The following is a 21,877-nucleotide window of genomic DNA, read 5'->3' on the forward strand; positions in this document are numbered from 1 at the left end:
TTACCTAGCTTTGGCACAGTTCTTTGCCACAGGATTGCGTGATAATTTACAACTATCGTTTACTGTGAAAACATCACTTGATGTACAGATTAACAAACTCACCTCTTGAGAGACAATGTTCAACCTTTGTGAAAGTACAAGTTCATCAGAAACTTTTTACTGTTACTGTTTTACATGATGATGTTGACTGCCGTAACTGAGGTCTCGAACTGGGCAGAGCGCTTTCCACGCTCGACTCTATACTGACCTGCAGTGAGAGGACACTGCTGATAGGGAAGGCGTGTTCTTCCGAAGCGCCTCCCATGAGTCGTTGCAGATTACAGCGAGATCTCATTAACGTGTGTGGTATCGATATGTGTTGCCGATTTTGGTGCGGAACTGCTATCTCTGGACGATACCAGAGCTAGTTCCTAGTCTCTAGTGATCGCTTGCACTTACGGTACTCAAGCCAAATGTTACATGATGGTCCGAACAATACCATATCGAGCTCTGCGGTGAATCGCGAAATCTCGAGCTAGTTAGAATGCGGGTATGGTTGCCCAGCCCTAGTTTTAATTGTGCCTTGAAAACGATAGGTGTGTTCACCTACGGTAATATCAGACGTTAACTGGCTGCAGAATAGAAATTTACACTTCTTCGTCTCATATCATACTGACAGACTAGTAGCTCTTATACTACGTTCATTTTAACTGAAGACATTGAAATATATTGAAAACTACACATCGGATCAAAAGAAGTTATAATTCCAATTTGTCTGTCGCGGAGGGGGACATCTAACGATACCACACTAGACTCATCACATTACGATTCTATGGCAAAATCTACATATGTTTTGTATGAAGCATTTTCTTCATTTCACCACAACTGGTGCTGTAATCGGAGGAATAGAAATGGGTATTCAATCGTAATTAACGACATGCTCCTCAAAGGCCCTTGAATATCCAATGGGACATGCAACCCTACCTCCATGCTGCGAGGACAGGACAGGCCAGTATTTCATGACTTGTAATTGGAAACCCAATTCGCATTGTTGTATTACTCCGACATATCGAACAGGGGACTACTCCACGCCCCACCGTGGCAGTGTAATGAAGTACTACGAGCGCTGTGACGGGAGCTCACGCGACGTGCAGACGTAGAACATATAACGGCTCTAAACGTTACAGTACTTCCACAGTGTTTATTGCTTGCATACGTACCTATCATTTGGAGAACAGGCGTGCGAGTGGACGATGAATGTTGCAACCACAGAAGAAAAAAACCGAAAATTTACGGAGAATGTAGGAGAAATGCTGAAGCTGCTGTTGGCTTGTATGCCGAGTGTTTTCGAGAGAAAGATCGCTCTCGTTCGTTCTTTTACAAGGTTGTGAACGCCTCATGGCTGCGTACAGACCGGCAAAAGGAAACGAAGCAAACGTGTTACAGAAGCGACAGTGCACCGGAACTCAAAGATAAGCGCCCGGCAATAACATCGCGATTCTGCTATGTCCGTAGGTACAATTATCACAATACTTCATCGTCATAAGTATCATCAATACCACGTGTCACTGCATCAAGAACTTCATGGCGCCGATTTACATAACCTGATAGTGTTTTGTGAACGAGCACGCCAACAAATAAGACCCCCAGGTTCTTCGTCGAGGTACTATTTCCCGATGAGTCTACATTCACAAACCTTAGTAGCGTTACCCGATATAACATGCATTACTGGAGGGTAGACAATTCCCACTGGTTACGTCAAGTTGGCTATCAACGTCCTTGGTCGGTTAACGTATGGATGTGGCATCATGGGGAACAAACTCATTGTTCTGTATTTTATCGACGGCACGATGAATGGAGGTAAATATCGAACATTTTTGGAAGAGGAACTATCGGTACTACAGCGAGAGGTTGTCATGGACATTCCACAACGTATGTGGTTTCAGCATGACGGTTGCGCAGTACATTACGCAACTGAGGCACTGGAGGTATTAGATCGTCTTTGCACTGGTCAGTGGATCGGCAGAGGTGACCCTATTAATTGGCCCGCTAGGTCGCCGGATTTTATCTGTGGGGATATTTAAAAGATAAGGTGTACCAGCAGAAACGGCTGTTCTAGCATTGTCACATATATGCTTCTGTCCTGTACACGGTCATTTGAAAATAGTGTCACTATATGTATGGAAGTTGGCGGTACTACGTTTGAACGTTTACTCTAACTGGAAAAGTAGAGCAGCGTCCGCCTCGAACTCCGGTCAGAGTCGTAATCTGCAATAAAAAAAAAAAACGGGGGTTCCCACTGAAGATTTCTAAGTTGACTCCCGTCACGCACGCATCGGGTAGGGTAGAGTGTCGAGCGCGCTATCTTTGGATATCCCCTCCGAGCCAAACAAATTGGAATTATAACTTTTCTTGATCCGAGATATTTCATTGTCTTCAGTCAAAATGAACATCCTATATATTTAGCGTTAAAAATTCTCGACGAATCCAAACAAATGTTATTGTGATTATTAGTTTCAGCTACACACGAGCCATCTTCAGAGCATAAAAAACATTCTTGAATAGTGTAACTGCTATAACGGCGTAACACATAGTCCTAAAATTTTGAGTGACAACATTCACACAGAATGTATAAGTGGAATAATTTGGCATATCGTTCACATACAATCAACTGGAACGAAGGTCATAAAACAAGGATATCATATCGTTAAAGGTTAGTAACTGACTCATTTAATTAGTATTTGTGTTGTCTCACAGCATTATGTTATTGCAACGTGGTATATGAAGGTAGTATTGCAGTAGACGATCAATATAGAAAACAAGTAATATGCAGAGTGGTCCATTGATCGGGAACGGGCCAAATATCTCACGAAATAAGCGTCAAACGAAAAAACTACAAAGAACGAAACTTGTCTAGCTTGAAGGGGGAAACCAGATGGCGCTATGATTGGCCCGGTAGATGGTGCTGCCATAGGTCAAACGGATATCAACTGCGTCTTTAAAAATAGGAACCCCCATTTTTATTACATATTCGTGTAGCACGTAAAGAAATATGAATCATTTCGTTGGACCACATTTTTCGCTTTGTGATAGATGGGGCTGTAATAGTCACAAACATATGCCTTACAATTTTAGACGAACAGTAGGTAACAGGGAGGTTTTTTAAATTAAAATACAGAACGTAGGTACGTTTGAACATTTTATTTCGGTTGTTCCAATGTGATACATGTACCTTTGTGAACTTAACATTTCTGAGAACGCATGCTGTTAGAGCGTGATTACCTGTAAATACCACATTAATGGAATAAATGTTCAAAATGAAGTCCGTCAACCTCAGTGCATTTGGGAATACGTGTAACGACATTCCTCTCAACAGCGAGTAGTTCGCCTTCCGTAATGTACGCACATGCATTGACAATGCGCTGACGCATGTTATCAGGCGTTGTCGGTGGATCACGATAGCAAATATCCTTCAACTTTCCCCACAGAAAGAAATCCGGGGACGTCAGACCAGGTGAAAGTGCGGGCCAATCCACCTGTAATGAAATATGCCATTCAATACCGCTTCAACCGCACGCGAGCTATGTGCCGGACATCCATCATGTTGGAAGTACATCGCCATACTGTCATGCAGTGAAACATCTTGTAGTAACATCGGTAGAACAGTACGTAGGAAATCAGCATGCATTGCACCATTTAGATTGCCATCCATAAAATGGGGGCCAATTATCCTTCCTGCCATAATGCCGCACCATACATTAACCCGCCAAGGTCGCTGATGTTCCACTTGTCACAGCCATCGTGGATTTTCCGTTGCCCAATAGTGCACATTATGCCGGTTTACGTTACCGCTGTTGGTGAATGACGCTTCGTCGCTAAATAGAACGCGTGCAAAAAGACTGTCATCGTCCCGTAATTTCTCTTGTGCCCAGTGGCAGAACTGTACACGACGTTCAATTCCTGGTGTTATGACTTGGCAAGACAGCCAAGCCACTAGGAGATAGCCGAAAGGCACGCGTTTAAGCTCACGCAGGCTGGCGTGAGGTCTGGAACAGTTAAAGGAGTTGAGTCTAGTAAAAAAAGTACGTAGCTACGGGAATACTTAACTTTAATCCATAATTGGTAAACATCGGTATGACGGTACATGCATCACAAGATAAATAGCAAATGATAATGGCGCCTTGCTAGGTCGTAGCAAATGACGTAGCTGAAGGCTATGCTAACTATCGTCTCGCAAATGAGAGCGTAATTTGTCAGTGAACCATCGCTAGCAAAGTCGGCTGTACAACTGGGGCGAGTGCTAGGAAGTGTCTCTAGTCCTGCCGTGTGGCGGCGCTCGGTCTGCAATCACTGATAGTGGCGACACGCGGGTCCGACGTATACTAACGGACCGCGGCCGATTTAAAGGCTACCACCTAGCAAGTGTGGTGTCTGGCGGTGACACCACACCTGGTGCATAGAAATATGGTAGGGTGCAATCGATGTTGATGTAGCATTCTCAACACCGACGTTTTTGAGATTCCCGATTCTCGCGCAATTTGTCTGCTACTAATGTGCGGATTAGCCACGACAGCAGCTAAAACATTTACTTGGGCATCATCATTTGTTGCAGATCGTGGTTGACGTTTCACATGTGGGTGAACACTTCCTGTTTCCTTAAATAACGTAACTATCCGGAGAACGCTCCGGACACTTGGATGATATCGTCCAGGATACCGAGCAGCATAAATAGCACACGCCCGTTGGGCATTTTGGTCACAATAGCCATACATCAACACGATATCGACATTTTCCGCAATTGGTAAACGTCCATTTTGACACAGGTAATGTATCACGAAGCAAATACCGTCCGCACTGGCGGAATGTTACGGGATACCACGTACTTATACATTTGTGACTATTACAGCGCCATCTGTCACAAAGCGAAAAAAGTGGTCCAAATAAAACATTCTAATTTCTTTACGTACTACACGAATATGTAATAAAATTGGGGGTTCCTATTTAAAAAAACGCAGTTGAGATCCGTTTGACCTATGGCAGCGCCATCTAGCGGGCCAACCATAGCGCCATCCGGTTTGCCCCTTCAAGCTAGACGAGTTTCGTTATTTGTAGTTTTTTCGTTTGATGCTTATTTCGTGAGATATTTGGCCCGGTCACTATCAATGGACCACCCTATATAATCTTGATTTGGAGGATTTTTAATCCTCAATAAAAAAAAAGAAAAACAAAAAAGAGGCTCTTAAACAATCAGGATCTGGATCAATTGTAAGCGTTTGATCGAGGCACGCTGTTGCTACTGTTGGCCGCTAAGTGCAGCTTGGTTTCCTCGTCGTGTTTGTCAGGCCGCCACGTGGGCCAAGCAGCGGCTGAGCGAGGCGTTGTTCTCGTACGCGTTCACGGTGGCGGTGCTGCGCCGAAACGACACCAGCGACGTTGTGCTGCCGGCGCCCTACGAGCTGTGGCCCCGGTACTTCGTCGGTCCTGACGTCTTGCGGCGGGCCTACGACGCTCGCCTGCGCGGTAAGTATCGTGTTCTGCTGCAACAGGCCATCCAACCTTATACAGAGCGTACGGTGTCGTAAGCGGAGTACTCTGAAACAGCGAACTAATGCTCATTAATGAATATACCGTGTTCCTTTCTGACGTTCCCACACTTCGATCCTCCAACTTTATAGTGTAGTCCCGTACCTAAGAATCTCTAAAGCAAGGCCACTGGTTCCGGATACTGCCCAATCGATATAGGGAAACGTATACAGCTTACCACCAAGAATGGCAGTGACAGCTCACTCAACTAAACAATATTTTTAAATTACACTACCTCAAAAATAAGTAAAACAATCAGAAGGCAAGGTCAGCTGTAATGTTACTTCACAGATACAAATCATCGATGGGTATGTAAATAGTTAGAGCTCCAATTCTCTGTGATAGAACGACCACTAGAGAGCATCAGTGTAGTTAGTGCTTAGTGTTATTACCAGACCTGGTAGGATATCTGAGCAACGTGAATAGCGTCAGACGTTGAGTGGTCTCTGTGAAGGATACAGGGATGTTGTGTAGTAGTGTGAGACAACGCTGTCAGCACGTGACAGAGTCTGAAAGGGACCTAACTGTGGGTCTTAATATGGCTGTCTGGCCGAACTGTGCAATACTCACATTTGTGTGTGTGTGTTTGGAGCCTATGGGCGCTTAAAGGTGAGGTAATCAGCGGCCCAGATCTGTGAGGAACTTGGATTTAACAATTGTTATGACCTGACGAAACTACAATTGTCCAGTCACAACTACAGGTTCTTTGATTGCTCTGGGAGATGGCTGGTTTGAACTACAATATACAAAACATTAGTTCACTTTATTAGAAGAGTGCTACAAAGATGTACTTAATTATACACAATCCATTGCCGCAGGAGTGTGCCGAATATTTACAACTGTCTTTGAACAGTAAAGCATCACTTCATGCACACAATTACAAACTCTTCACTTGAAGTACAACATTCACAAAAGTACAGTTCCATCTGAGACTTGAATAGCACAAGTGTCCTAACTAGATGCTCCTGACTGCTTCATCGGTGATCACGGATTGGAGAAGAGTGAGTCGACGCTCGGCTGTATATCGACCTCTCTGCTATGGCGCTGCGGTGCTGAGAGAGAGGGGGCATGTCTTCATGAGCGCCTCCCATTTGCCGCTGCGGACTGCAGCGAGACATCGCTGATATCTGTGGTGTCGATGCGCTTTGCTGACTTTGGTGTGGCACTGCTATCTTTGGATGATACCACAACAGTGGTCCGATGATGGATTGCATGGAAGCGTGAGGGCAGGCGTACTCGTCGTCAAGTTTCTGGTCAACCATGGCTGACAACCACAGGGGAGGACCATCGTACTGTGCACCAGACACTTCCTAACCCTTTCATATCTGCTCCTACCACCCGAGAACAAGTAGTGGACTCCCTGCAACATTCTGCATCATCCCACACTGGTCGATGACTAGCAGCAGCCAGACTAGGAAATCACAGTCCCTTCACTAGCCTGCCGTTAACACCGCGTTTGGAGTGGTGCCGTGCTGCTGATGAATAGTGTCGCACTAGGTTTAGCGAAGATTCGCGGTTTTGCACTACACCGGATGACTGTCGTCGACGAGTATTCCGGAGACCTGGGAGGAGATCCGATTCTTCCAATGTTTTGCCAGAGGCACAGCGGTGTTACTGGGTTCAAATGGCTCTAAGCACTATGGGACTTAACATCTGAGGTCATCAGTCCCCTAGATTTAGAACTACTTAAACCGAACTAAGCACATCACACACATCCATGCCCGAGGCAGGATTCGAACCTGCGGCCGTAGCAGCAGCGCTGTTCCGGACTGAAGCGCCTAGAACCGTTCGGCCACAGCAGCCGGCGCGGTGTTACTCCTGGTGTTATGGTGAGCGGACCATCGAGTATGACCTCAGATCAACTCTGATGACACGACAGGTCATGGACATCCTGCGTCCTCATGCGTTACCTCTCAAGCGACCATATTGTGGTGTCTCTTTCACTAGGTCACAACTCTTCCAGGCATGACACATGTATCTATGAACTGCCTGTGTTGTGCTCACGTACTTATGTGACTAGTAACATTCCCAAATCTGTTCCCGATACAACATGTGTCGGATCAGCTCGCACGTCGACTCCACACCACTGCCAGCATCCATTATATCACGGACCAGTAACGTTGTGGGCCAGATTGTCTCAGGAGAGGATACAGTGGCTTATAATACACTTCCCAAACGAATCATTCGATGAATCCAGCCCAGGGGATGCAACGTCGTATTGATAATAGCGCTCATACTGCCAAGTTCCTTGTAAATTTGAGTCGCTTCTCGCTTTCGTAATTACTGAAATAACATATCCTCTCAACTCGTGAAATTCCATTTCGTTTCCTCCACGTCTTCTGGGTGATCCATTTTTTTTTGTCTGACTGTGTTTTAACGACTAAAGTGATTAAAGTTGGTACCGTCTTTTTCAGAAATAAATACTTCCACTGCGTGTACGGTTTAGTTGCTTCAAACGAACTTTGGTAATTTTGAAATAATACGGCCCCCAGTCCAAATGGACACACTCAACTGCAGTTGATTATAGCAGTGGCTTATGTAGCCTAAAATTTTGTTTACAAGTACATTATATAATTCTGTATTGTACCTACTGACGCCAGCTTTCTCTGCGATTACTGAATTTAGAATTTCGGTGTAAGTCTGGTCAATTTAACTTTGACATGAACTTGAACAGGACAACGCATTGATCTCGCCGGACACTAATACCTACCTTACGAAATTTATTTTTAGATGAATTGGTCACAGCACAAACATAAAGTTTCAAGCCGCTGAAACTCATTACGAAATATAAACTGTGAAACAATGCTACAATACTGTACACCAAACGATCAGAGAACAACAATATTGAAGCAAAAGGAAATATATTATAATACTTAACTTGCTTAGTGCTAGAATTCAGTTTAAGTTAAATAATAATATTCAGATCTAACATCGTTAGACTGAACCTCTTTCTACGCAAACTCGCTGTTAGTTGGTTTAAGTTTACTCGTGAACTTCTCAAAGGAATAACATTAGACGTAATCCGATTACATTATCTTAGGTATTTATGATACTCAGTCATGGATATAGGAACCTTGCAATGAGGAATCCATCCCAGCTAATAATGAAACAGGTCAATAAAATGGTTCAAATGGCTCTGAGCACTATGGGACTTAACATCTCAGGTCATTAGTCACCTAGAACTTAGAACTACTTAAACCTAAATAACCTAAGGACATCAGACACATCCATGCCCGAGGCAGGATTCGAACCGGCGACCGTAGCGGTCACGCGGTTCCAGACTGAAGCGCCTAGAACCGCTCGGCAACCAGCGGCCGTCAAACAGGTCAATAATGTAGTCTGCAAAACACAGTCTACGCAACATTACATCTAAATAACATTACACTGAGGTGACAGAAGTTATGGGACAGTGATATACACATGTATGGATTTTGGTGATATCGCGCACACAACGCATAAAAGGGCAGTGCATTGGTTGAGCTGGCATTTGTATTCAGACGATACATGTGAAAAGGTTTCCGACGTGATTATGGCCGCAACGATGGGAATTAACAGACTTTGAACGCGGAATGGTAGTTGGAGCTAGACACTTGGAACATCGTTAGGGAATTCAATATTCCCAGATTCACAATGTCAAGAGTGTGGTGTCACAGCCAGACACCACACGTCCTAGGTGGTAGCTTAAATCGGCCGCGGTCCTGTAGTACATGTCGGACCCGCGTGCCGCCACTGTGTGATTGCAAACCTAGCGCCACCACAAGGCAGGTCTCGAGAGACTGACTCGAACTCAACCCAGTTGTACGGACGACAGAGCTAGCGACTAGACGTACGAAGCCTTTCTCTCTCATTAGCCGAGAGACAGAATAGCCTTCAGCTAAGCTAATGGCTACGAACTAGCAAGGCGCCATTAGCCTTACAGTGATTGTAATTAGAGTCTCACTTGTGTTCACCATAGAGATGTACAAGAAGAAATTAAAGATAAGTATATGAGAAACTCCGTTCTTTTCTTCATAGCATTAATTACGTATCCTGTTCCAGTACTTCACGCCCGTCTGCGTTAGTCTCGCGTGCCCTTTAAGCCACCTCTATCTACAAGGTGTTGGCCCAGCTGCCGACACATCAAAGAGTGTGCCGAGAATACCAAATTTCAGGCATTACCTCTCACTGCGGTCATCGCAGTGGCCGATGGTCTGCACTTAATTATTGAGAGCAGTGGCATTTGCGTAGAGTTGTCGATTCTACAAGCAACAATGGGTGGAATAAACGCAGAAATCAGTGTGGGACGTAGGATGAACGTATCCGTTAGGCAGTGCCTTTGCTGACAGCACGACATCGCCTGCAGCGCCTCTCCTGGACTCGGGACCATATCGAATGGACCTTAGACGACTTGTAAATGGTGGCCTGTATGCCCGCACACTCACCGTCGTCGAGACTGCACAGATATCGCTTCGCCGTCCCCCCCCCTCCCGCCCCTCCCCCCCTCCGGCTAGTTTGTGTTTGTCTCAAAAGTTTGTGTATATATTGTCCCGGCTAGTTAAGAACAATTCCCTGCCGTGTGGGTCGGGCATGAATCATGTCTGAATCACGTTGTGAATCTATTCGTGTGAACTAGCAGTTGAAAATTGATCGCGTTTTTCCAAAGATATTTCATACACTTTCAACCACGACGGGTCCAAAGACAGTTTTGTTTTTATTTTTATTACTCTGGAGTAAGATATCAATTGAGCTCCAGTGTATTTTTACTAATTTGTCTCCCTGAGTAATTTGATTTAGTTACCTTAGCAGTCTGTATGCATTTGTTGAATCCTACTAAATCTGTTTGTAAAAACGTTTATCAGCTTCCTTCAATAACCCTTGGATGTTCACAGATATAATTGTCTATGTACTAGCTGATTGTGGAATTTAGTAAACACTGGGAATGTCTGAAAAGTTCTTAAATTAATGAGAGATGGCCCTGGGGGATCAATGAAAGGAGAGTTGATCCTAGTGTGTATTGTTTTGGTATGATAACAGTCAGTCAGTACTACATTCCTTCGTGTATCTATCACAAACGATATGCTTTAGCATGACTCTGTCCTTTGCCATTAATGTCCGATAAATTATAAATATGTCTCTGGGCCTTAAAATGTCTAAATTTCTCAATTCTCACGACACGATATTAATTATGGATTCGAATCCTTTCAATGTCTGTTCAGCACAAGTTTAATCTTTTAACGGGCACTATTTTTCACTTCTCTTTTATTAGCGGAATCACCTTCACGACGAGCGGCAAAGATACTAGTGTAATAACGTCCAAACTATTTTAGGTCCCAATACTCTTTAATAATTCGCATACAGCGAATTAAGTCCTAATTCAACATAACAGTTTCCGTATTGTCAATAAATCTCTTCACAATCGTAAGTATACGATCGTAGCTTTTCGTTTAACAGGTACATCACCATTCACTTGGATATCAATGTTTGTACACCTAATCACCTCTAATTGACTCCGTCTCTGAATTTATCATAAAATAATCTATTCTCCACCACTCCAATGTCTAATCCAGTCCTAAGAATGCAATTTAATTAGGCTTCTGATCCCAAAATTCCGACTACCACAGAAGAACTCCGAACCCACTCGCCACCGCTGAAAACAAAAACTCAAGAGACCTAACAATACTGAGCATTGGTTTATACTCGTATATTTCATTCAAAACAAAACTCAGCTCTGTTATGTCTTTCTTGGATTCCCTCTGTACTGCTTTGCGTTGCTCTATTTCGAATATCTACTCTTTGTAAAATTTTAACTAACTATTTCTTCGAAATACTACTACCGTTTTTTGGCTCTTAGGCCATTTCTTATCACAGAATTTAATCTATTACTCGTTTCTGTGTAACCACTCTCTAATGGGCGGTTACACCTGGTCAGATGAGTCCCGTCATCCGTTGGTGAGAATTGATGGTGGGGTTAGAGAGAGGCGCACGCCCCACGAAGCTATGGACTCCATTAGTCAACAAGACACTGTGCAAGTCGGCGGTGGCTTGATAATGGTGTGGGTTGTGTTTACATGGTATGAACTGGGTCCTCTGGTGCAACTGAACCGATCAGAGATTAGGGCTCGTACAGAGACATATAGGCAGTCATTTTTCCCTCGTTTTGTTTGGGATTGGAACAGGGAGAGAAGATGCTAGTTGTGGTACGAGGTACCCTCCGCCACGTACCGTATGGTGGATTGCGGGGTATGTATGTAGATGTAGATGTAGATTGACCGGAAATGGTTGTGTTCGGCTACTTGAAGACCATTTGCAGTCATTCGTGGACTTAATGTTCGCAAAAAACAATGCTCCATGCCAGTGGGCCACAACTGTTCGCAGTTGGTTTGAAGAACATTCTGGACAATTTGAGCGAATGACTTTGCCACCCAGATCGCCCTTCATGAATCCCATCGTACATTTATGGGACATAATCGAGAGGTCAGTTCGTGCATAGAATCCCGCACCTGCAACACTTTCGCGATTACGGACGCCTATAAGAGCAGCATGGCGCAGTATTTCTGCAGCGGACTTCCAGCGACGTATTGAGTCCGTGCCAAGTCGAGTTGCCGCACTACGTCGGGCAAAAGGAGGTCCGACTCGATACTGGGAGGCGTCCCATGACTTTTGTCACCTCGTATAATAGAGGAAATGTTTTCAAAAGAGACACTTGCATTTACGGTTTAAATTACTAATCACTGTAAGCATCGATTTTAAGTCTCGTGACACTTGTGTCATCGAAAGTCGAAATTTCGTGGAGAGTTTGGCGACAATAGTGCAATACTGCTCCATAAAACAACCAATCATCAATAATGTGCAGTACCATAAGTTGTCAGACTTTCCTTCTCACCTCACTCCAGCCCACCAGTGCCACACTTGCGAGAAACATGCATGCTGTTAAATCTCGCCTCGTGAATGCATGCAAGTGAAGTTCGCCGTTTAAGAGTACGCCCCACGGCTCAAACCTTGTGCTAGCGACGCATACAGCTACACAAATACACTCCTGGAAATGGAAAAAAGAACACATTGACACCGGTGTGTCAGACCCACCATACTTGCTCCGGACACTGCGAGAGGGCTGTACAAGCAATGATCACACGCACGGCACAGCGGACACACCAGGACCCGCGGTGTTGGCCGTCGAATGGCGCTAGCTGCGCAGCATTTGTGCACCGCCGCCGTCAGTGTCAGCCAGTTTGCAGTGGCATACGGAGCTCCATCGCAACCTTTAACACTGGTAGCATGCCGCGACAGCGTGGACGTGAACCGTATGTGCAGTTGACGGACTTTGAGCGAGGGCGTATAGTGGGCATGCGCGAGGCCGGGTGGACGTACCGCCGAATTGCTCAACACGTGGGGCGTGAGGTCTCCACAGTACATCGATGTTGTCGCCAGTGGTCGGCGGAAAGTGCACGTGCCCGTCGACCTGGGACCGGACCGCAGCGACGCACGGATGCACGCCAAGACCGTAGGATCCTACGCAGTGCCGTAGGGGACCGCACCGCCACTTCCCAGCAAATTAGGGACACTGTTGCTCCTGGGGTATCGGCGAGGACCATTCGCAACCGTCTCCATGAAGCTGGGCTACGGTCCCGCACACCGTTAGGCCGTCTTCCGCTCACGCCCCAACATCGTGCAGCCCGCCTCCAGTGGTGTCGCGACAGGCGTGAATGGAGGGACGAATGGAGACGTGTCGTCTTCAGCGATGAGAGTCGCTTCTGCCTTGGTGCCAATGATGGTCGTATGCGTGTTTGGCGCCGTGCAGGTGAGCGCCACAATCAGGACTGCATACGACCGAGGCACACAGGGCCAACACCCGGCATCATGGTGTGGGGAGCGATCTCCTACACTGGCCGTACACCACTCGTGATCGTCGAGGGGACACTGAATAGTGCACGGTACATCCAAATCGTCATCGAACCCATCGTTCTACCATTCCTAGACCGGCAAGGGAACTTGCTGTTCCAACAGGACAATGCACGTCCGCATGTCTCCCGTGCCACCCAACGTGCTCTAGAAGGTGTAAGTCAACTACCCTGGCCAGCAAGATCTCCGGATCTGTCCCCCATTGAGCATGTTTGGGACTGGATGAAGCGTCGTCTCACGCGGTCTGCACGTCCAGCACGAACGCTGGTCCAACTGAGGCGCCAGGTGGAAATGGCATGGCAAGCCGTTCCACAGGACTACATCCAGCATCTCTACGATCGTCTCCATGGGAGAATAGCAGCCTGCATTGCTGCGAAAGGTGGATATACACTGTACTAGTGCCGACATTGTGCATGCTCTGTTGCCTGTGTCTATGTGCCTGTGGTTCTGTCAGTGTGATCATGTGATGTATCTGACCCCAGGAATGTGTCAATAAAGTTTCCCCTTCCTGGGACAATGAATTCACGGTGTTCTTATTTCAATTTCCAGGAGTGTATAATAACATCATGAACACTGATTACTTTGATTAAAAGTGCTCTCCATCCAAAACGCATAAGAAACGATAAATCTCATTATCTTATTCTATCTTTGCGAAATAAATATGCATAACTGCATCTGTGGTGGAATCGTTACATCTTGTCTTCTGGAAGGCCTTTGCATCTGTTCCGCACTGTCGCCTAATGAACAAAATACAAGTGTACGGTTATTTCGTATCAGTTTTGAGACTTGATTGAACAGTTGGCAGCCAGTAGAACACACCACGTCGTTCTTAACAGAGGTAAATCTTTAGACGGGCATGGTGTTGCAGAAGCACAATGTATACAGGTGATCTAGTAGATAACGTCCGAAACTGCACAAGGCTATTAGGGGATGATGCATACCAGGTGATGCAGTTGCCCCTATCGATGTCGTTTCATACAACCCGCAATGGTGTATTTGGTCTTCAAAAGCCATGGCGAAATTTTTGTATTATCTTGCTCACTACGCGCCAACTATCGGTCGTATAGAAAAAGTGAACAGGACTTTTTTGTAGGATCTCTAGTATGTTGCTCATGACACTCCCTCCTACGGCTGTACAGAAATTTTTCCCACATTCGACCTTTTTTTGTCTTTCTTGACTGGCTTTATTACGCCACCGGCTTAGTCGAGGAGTTACTAATTGTAGAATTGACGTTTGTGTACGTTTTACTTAACTTTTTGTGAATTTTAACAGCGGTAAATAAACAATTACGCCGTAGTATTTGTCAGGCCTTCTGGCTGCAAACTACTGTGCTTGTAACGGGTAAGTTTGGATCGAACTGTCAACGTAATTCATTTTAACGTAACGTTTACAAAATTCGTTTTTCTTTCATTGCCCTCAAGGGCGCGTTTAAATGAATAGTGTTAACGAAATACCCGACATTGCTGGTGGCGTAATAGCCCAACCTATAGAGACAAAAAGAGGTCGATTACAGGTATTAGTTCGTGTAGTCGGAAATTTTTATACAACGGTAGGAGGGAGTGCAACGAATAACATGCTAGAAATTCTGACTAGTGAGGAAAGAGTGTGAGTGTAGAGGTGCGTTTGGAGGTCACTTTTGTATTTTTCTTGAGTAATTCGAAAACTGTGATCTCCAGCGAAAACGTATCCCAGAGAGACATTTAACTACATTAAATTTCCTACAAAACTGTACTGTTCATTTTTCTGTAGGACTAATAGTTGGCGCGTAACTGGCGAGAGAATATGAAAATCTCACGCGTGGTTTTTGAAAGCTGGATGTAATATTGCGGGCTGCATAAAACGACATCGGTAGGGGCAGCTGAATTACCCTTTGTAGAGAAGACACAAAACTCGAAAATTGTAGCGAAAAGCAGGCAGATCTGCAGAGGATCGATTCTTGGTACAAGGGCTGAAAGTTGACGTTCAACGTAAATAAACGTAATGTATTGGACGTAGATAGGTGGAAAGACCCGTTACTGTATATGATTGTACGATTACCGAACAATCACTTGAAGCAGTCACATTCATTAAATACGTATCTGAGAGCTTGTGTGTTCCCAGCTAGCAGGCCATGAAGGTTTTGACGCTAGTGATGTTCAGAGACGATGTTCAAACTGCCGTGTGATGGATATTGTTTTAGAGACGCTGCTGAAAACGCCGTCCGTTTACGTTAATGCACAACTGGCAGCTGCGTGCTAATGATCGTGTGCGACGTTCAACACAGCGAAATGTTTCATGAATACTGGTTGGTGTTTCAGTTAAATGGGCAACCTGTTTTTCTGGAGTGCCTGTCGGAGTCTCATGCAGCAAAGACTTCACCTAGCCTCAAAAAAAGAAATCCATGACTAAGTCGGCAACATCTCTAAAACAATATTCATCAGATGGCAGTCTGAATACCACTTCTGAACATCGCTAGTGTCGAAGCCTTCATGGGCCCATAGCGGGTGCATCTGTGACATTTTCGTCAAACAAACACAGTGTTTCTTGGATATTTGTGGTTAAGTTCTATGGGACCAAACTGCAGAGGTCATCGGTCCCTAGGCTTACACACTACTTAATCCAACTAACTTACGCTTAGGACAACATACACACACCCGTGCCCAAGGGAGGACTCGAACCTCCGGCTGGAGGAGCCGCGCGAACTGTGACAAGGTTCCCTAGACCGCACGGCTACCCCTTGCGGCCAAGTGTTTCTTCTTATCTCCTTCATATTACTGTGAAACTTTTGTGTACATTGCTTTTTTGTAGACACATATTACAGAGTTGAGCCATGAAATGTCATCTGTGTTGAAAATTAAGCCTACAATACTAATTTTGAAACTAACAGAGTTATTCAGTGCAGCAATGAAAAGAGGAGAGAACTGCATATCTCAAACTATCACGTTGATCCTAAATATAGAAGACGAGTATGAAAGAAACCACAGTACAGCAGCTTATGGTACAATGAACCACCTTATTTACTGATTCAAAGTCTACAACCCCCAACCCCACAAAAAATATTCCTTAACCCGCAATATCATTAATCTCTATCAAGATTGCATCTTCTTTGTAGAATTCCAAGGTCAGAGAATAATATGGAGGAAACAAACATAGCTTCCGTGAAGCAAGCGTTTAACTTCGATACAAATGTGCAACCTCTTCTTGAACGTACTCAATGTTTCAACTGCGGTGACGACCTTGTAATCACTAAACAAAACATGAAATGTGGAGGAGAATTTGCTACGAATAGACATTCTCTCATGGTCGGTACATACTACGGAAGAAGTCAGCTGAAATTCAGTCCACTGAAGGAACAACCACGAATTTTTATCTGAGGAGCTGGGAGCCAAAAGGCAGTGTAAACCTCTTCTAGTAAGGAGTAAGACTAAAGTACGTGGAATGACAAACTTTCATTGTTGCTAGGCTTTACGTAATCGATCGAAAAGTGAAACACATTTAATAACTTTGAGCTTAGAGTCCGTGGAATCGCAGCGACTGATTAACTACCAAAATTATTTCATTGCCACTATCATTACTATAACACGTTCCGCAGCTGAAGCTAGCGACTTTTGTGGCGCTAGGTTGGATTTCGGCGTTATTTTCACGAATTTTCGAAAGTAAGAGTGCCCATTCAGATGAACTAGAACTAACTTTAAACTGTCACAGCTGAAGTTCAATAATTAACCTTGCGCCGACGTAAGACGTTTCGCAGCCGCGACTGTTTCAAATCCGCTCAAGCGGCGCGGCAGTGATGGAGGAGCAAACCATGGCGCTAGGACGAACCGGCCGCTGGATTTGACTGCAAGCCGTGGCGGAACAGCTGAAACAAGGTGAAGGGAGCGGCCGAATACTTACCAGATGTCGGGACTGGGCGCAGTCTGCTTCAGAGTTAGCTGATTGGTCTATAGCGTAGCCGGCCGCAGTGACCGAGCGGCTCTAGGCGCTTCAGTCCGGAACCGCGCGACTGCTACGGTCGCAGGTTCGAATCCTGCCTCAGGCATGGATGTGTGTGATGTCCTTAGGTTAGTTAGGTTTAAGTAGTTCTAAGTTCTAGGGGACTGATAACCACAGATGTTAAGTCCCATAGTGCTCAGAGCCATTTGAACCATTTGAATATATAGCGTAAACAGAACAAGGAGACAGCGAATTTGCCTGTGTGTGTGTGTGTGTGTAATTCGGCCTGATCAGCACACATTATATTAACAGAATTCGCTGTTTGATTTGTGTCCGCGTATCTGAGCTTTCAGACGCAATATCCAAGTTCCTCAGTCGCCAGTTCGTTTGGTCCACTTTCAATTTTGATGTCATTTGAGCTTTCACTAATGCTTTTTGTAAACAACCCGCTCTTTAACTGCCAGGCTTCACCTGAATTTTTTTCTAGGTTTTCTAGCGCAGCGTCTATATTAATAAACGTTCAGACCGCTTCAGCGTTTCTGGCGGGCGTCTATTTGATATTTTCCTGTGTGAGCAGGTGTTGTTTATCTAGATTATTGTGTCATTCCTTTTAAGATGTCAGTTTATTGAATTTTAAAATTTTAAGTAGAATTTGTTCCTAGCCCAATTGTTCTCGTGTCTGATGAAAATTACTGACACATTTGTGGGCAAGTTGTGGCCGAGCGGTTCTAGGCGCTTCAGTCCGGAACCGCACTGCTTCTACGGTCGCAGTTTCGAATCCTGCCTCGGGCATGGAAGTGTGTGATGTGCTTAGGTTAGTTAGGTTTAAGTAGTTCTAAGTCTAGGGGACTGATGACCTGGATGTTACGTCCCATAGTGCTCAGAGCCATTTGAACCATTACGAAATATTTAACCGTTCCATATTTGGTTAAGCTTGTGCTATTGTGTTGGTATTCTTTTGTAAATTCATTGCACAGACAGATTCAGCTGTGGCTCTTGTATTGTCTTTAGAAAATTATTTTGCCAAGCTTGAAATGAATTAGTTATTTGTTACTGCATATTTAATTTTGATTGATTTTAATGTTGAAACGCCGTCGGTACTTCATATATCGTCTATTGTAAAGTTTTCAAACTATTTGGCCGGTGTCTGGTTGTTTTGGTAGATTTTTCTGTTAATATGCTACAAAATTACTTGTTATTTAATGGGGAACTGGTTCTCTTTCTGGCATGTGTAACTGCCTTAAAATTTATTTAAATTTACTGTATGTATGGGCAAATAATTTTTTAAAGCTTCATTAAACAACAAACATTTTTAGCAAGGGGCAAAAATCACTCACAGCTCAACCCAATCGTACCACTCGGTCTAGTGGCACAAACCTGGTATCGAGAGCTGTTTCAAGGAAAAGAAGTTTTTGAAACGAAAAAGGAGGCCATAATTCATAGTAATAAAGCACTGTTAAATTTCGACATAGACCGAGTGGTTGATTGTCCCCACGCAGACTGTAGCTTTGCAAAGGAAAGGCACTCTTCATGGGATAGAAGGTGTGAGGTTTGGCATGCGACACATAACACGCAATGATGACTGGGGAGAAGTCTGCAACAGTTTATTGCCAACATTTGTTGGCAGTGCTAAAGTAACACAGTCACAGCTTGTAATCCAAACGCTACACTTCCTGCAACTGTAGAACACGTACAAAATAACATGGCCCGTAAATGTGCAGATAGCACCTTAGCGGAGGGCACAACGGTAGTGGTGGGGCCACATCATAGCAGGGGAGCTGCGGTTCAACAACAGAAGCCCGTTCACAGGCGGAACCTCTACGCTACAGTTAACTAGTCGGGAAGCTATCATTTTAACAGTTTATGCCACTATGACCAATAATTGGACACGTCAGTAGCCCGTGGCTAGAGTACCGAGCATGATAAGGAGCACACAGACAAGTGATATGGCCGCTTCTAACAGACAAGAACACCGTTCAGGAGGTGACAGTAAACTGAAGTGACCACCTCTTCGGAATAAAGGGTAGATTCATTCAGCACTGAGAACAAGAATGCATTTTTGCACTGGAGCCAAATTACACTACTAGCCATTAAAATTGCTACACCAAGAAGAAATGATAAACGAGTATTCATTGGACAAATATATTATACTAGAACTAATATGTGATTACATTTTCACGCAATTTGGGTGCATAGGTCCTAAGAAATCAGTGCCCAGAACAACCACCTCTGGCCGTAATAACGGCCTTGATACGCCTGGGCATTGAGTCAAACAGGGCTTGGATGGCGTGTATAGGTACAGCTGCCCATGCAGCTTCAACACGATACCACAGTTCATCAAGAGTAGTGCCTGGCGTATTGTGACGAGCCAGTTGCTCGGCCACCACTTCTCAGACGTTTTCAGTTGGTGATGGATCTGGAGAATGTGCTGGCCAGGGCAGCAGTCGAACATTTTCTGTTTCCAGAAAGGCCCGTACAGGACCTGCAACATCCGGTCGTGCCTTATCCTGCTGAAATGTAGGGTTTTCGCAGGGATCGAATGAAGGGTAGAGCCACGGGTCGTAACACATCTGAAATGTAACGTCCACTGTTCAAAGTGCCGTGAATGCGAACAAGAGGTGACCGAGACGTGTAACCAATGGCATCCCATACCATCAGGCCGGGTGATACGCCAGTATGGCGATGACGATTACACGCTTCCAATGTGCGTTCACCGCTATGTCGCCAAACACGGATGCGACCATCATGATGCTGTAAACAGAACCTGGATTCATCCGAAAAAATGACGTTTTGCCATTCGTGCACCCAGGTTCGTCGTTGAGTACACTATCGCAGGCGCTCCTGTCTGTGATGCAGCGTCAAGGGTAACCGCAGCCATGGTCTCCGAGCTGATAGTCCATGCTGTTGCAAACGTCGTCGAACTGTTCGTGCAGATGGTTGTTGTCTTGCAAACGTCCCCATCTGTTGACTCAGGGATCGAGACGTGGCTGCACGATCCGTTACAGCCATGCGGATAAGATGCCTGTCATCTCGACTGCTAGTGATACGAGGCCGTTGGGATGCAGTACGTCGTTCCGTGTTACCCTCCTGAACCCACCGATTCCATATTCCGCTAACAGTCACTGGATCTCGACCAACGCGAGCAGCAATGTCGCGATACGATAAACTGCAATCACGATAGGCTACAATCCGACCTTTATCAAAGTCGGAAACGTTATGTTACGCATTTCTGCTCCTTACACGAGGCATCACAACAACGTTTCACCAGGCAACGCTGGTCAACTGCTGTTTGTGTATGAGAAATCGGTTGGAAACTTTCCTCGTGTCAGCACGTTGTAGGTGTCGCCACCGGCGCCAACCTTGTGTGAATTCTCTGAAAAGTTAATCATTTGCATATCACAGCATCTTCTTCCTGTCGGTTAAATTTCGCGTCTGTAGTACGTCATCTTCGTGGTGTAGCAAATTTAATGGCCAGTAGTGTATTTTGTCTGAGCTCTATCTGTTGATAGACTACCACTTCTATTCACTAATACCGCGCTACAATCGCTAAATGGGACAGGCCAGAAACACTTGTTCCTTTACATAAGAAAGTCGTAGAAGATTGAGCCCTGAAGCTCTCTGGCTACACAAAACAGAATTGCACTAAGTTTGGTAAAGGATTCGTGTCGAGAAAGGTTAGGCGATCATTGAATGACTGGATATGTAGCCTCTGTATTGATGTCTTAAGCCACATAGAGCCTCTGCGGGCAGGTGCAGCAGCAGATGGGTCAAAGCCGCAGACAGTATTGGCCAGCAGCAACCAGCGGCATTCGGGCTGTCCAGAGGATCTGCTGTCGTACTTCAGGGAGGATGTCGGCCTGAACGGACACTGGGCCATGAAGCATTTCCGCTGCCCCTTCTGGCTTTCTGGGGCAGTTTCGGCGTCCAGCTGTGATCGCAGGGGAGAGCTCTTCTACTTCGCGCTGCGGCAGCTGGCGGCGCGCTACGACCTGGAGAGGCTGTCCGCAGGGCTGGAGCCAGTCCAGCCCCTCCAGTACCCCACCGTCTACCAGGTGAGGTGCCACGTCTGCCGTGTCTACATTTAGTATGTGCAATGTGGGCTGAAGCCAAAGTGTATAAAAAGACATTCACTAATGCATTTTTCACCATAATGCGGGCATGCCTCAAGGATCTATCGTGTCATCACTCTTATCCTCTCAAACTAGCTGACATTTAAAACCTGTGCCCTTCCATATAGCTACACCAGTACGCTGTCTTCCTCACAGTACGTTCCATCCTCCGTTTGCACCAACCTTCTCTCCACATTAACAATTTCACCCACTAGTGTCAGATCACGATCAACCCATAACAATGGGAAAAATCACACAAGATTCCCACGTTCTTGTCGTCTAGTCGACAATCAAAATCTTCCATTCCTGCTAAATGTAGCATAAAAGAACCAATCAGTAACTTTCAGTCAAACACTAACATCGAATCATTACCTAGTAACCACCATAAAAAAAATTCTACGCTACACTGAAACTT

At 45.2% G+C, this 21,877-nt stretch overlaps 1 protein-coding gene across 1 annotated transcript in view; it reads left to right on the top strand.

The window, feature by feature from the left end:
- Positions 1-21,877, top strand: part of LOC126237208 (allergen Cr-PI-like) — a 149,769-nt gene that overhangs the window by 45,106 nt on the left and 82,786 nt on the right. The window contains exons 4-5 of the mRNA XM_049947087.1: positions 5,322-5,499; positions 21,104-21,405. Coding sequence (XP_049803044.1) covers positions 5,322-5,499; positions 21,104-21,405 — 480 coding nt within the window. The remainder of the gene's footprint in view (positions 1-5,321; positions 5,500-21,103; positions 21,406-21,877) is intronic.

Source organism: Schistocerca nitens, chromosome 2, assembly GCF_023898315.1.
Source record: "Schistocerca nitens isolate TAMUIC-IGC-003100 chromosome 2, iqSchNite1.1, whole genome shotgun sequence".
Lineage (NCBI taxonomy): Eukaryota > Metazoa > Arthropoda > Insecta > Orthoptera > Acrididae > Schistocerca > Schistocerca nitens.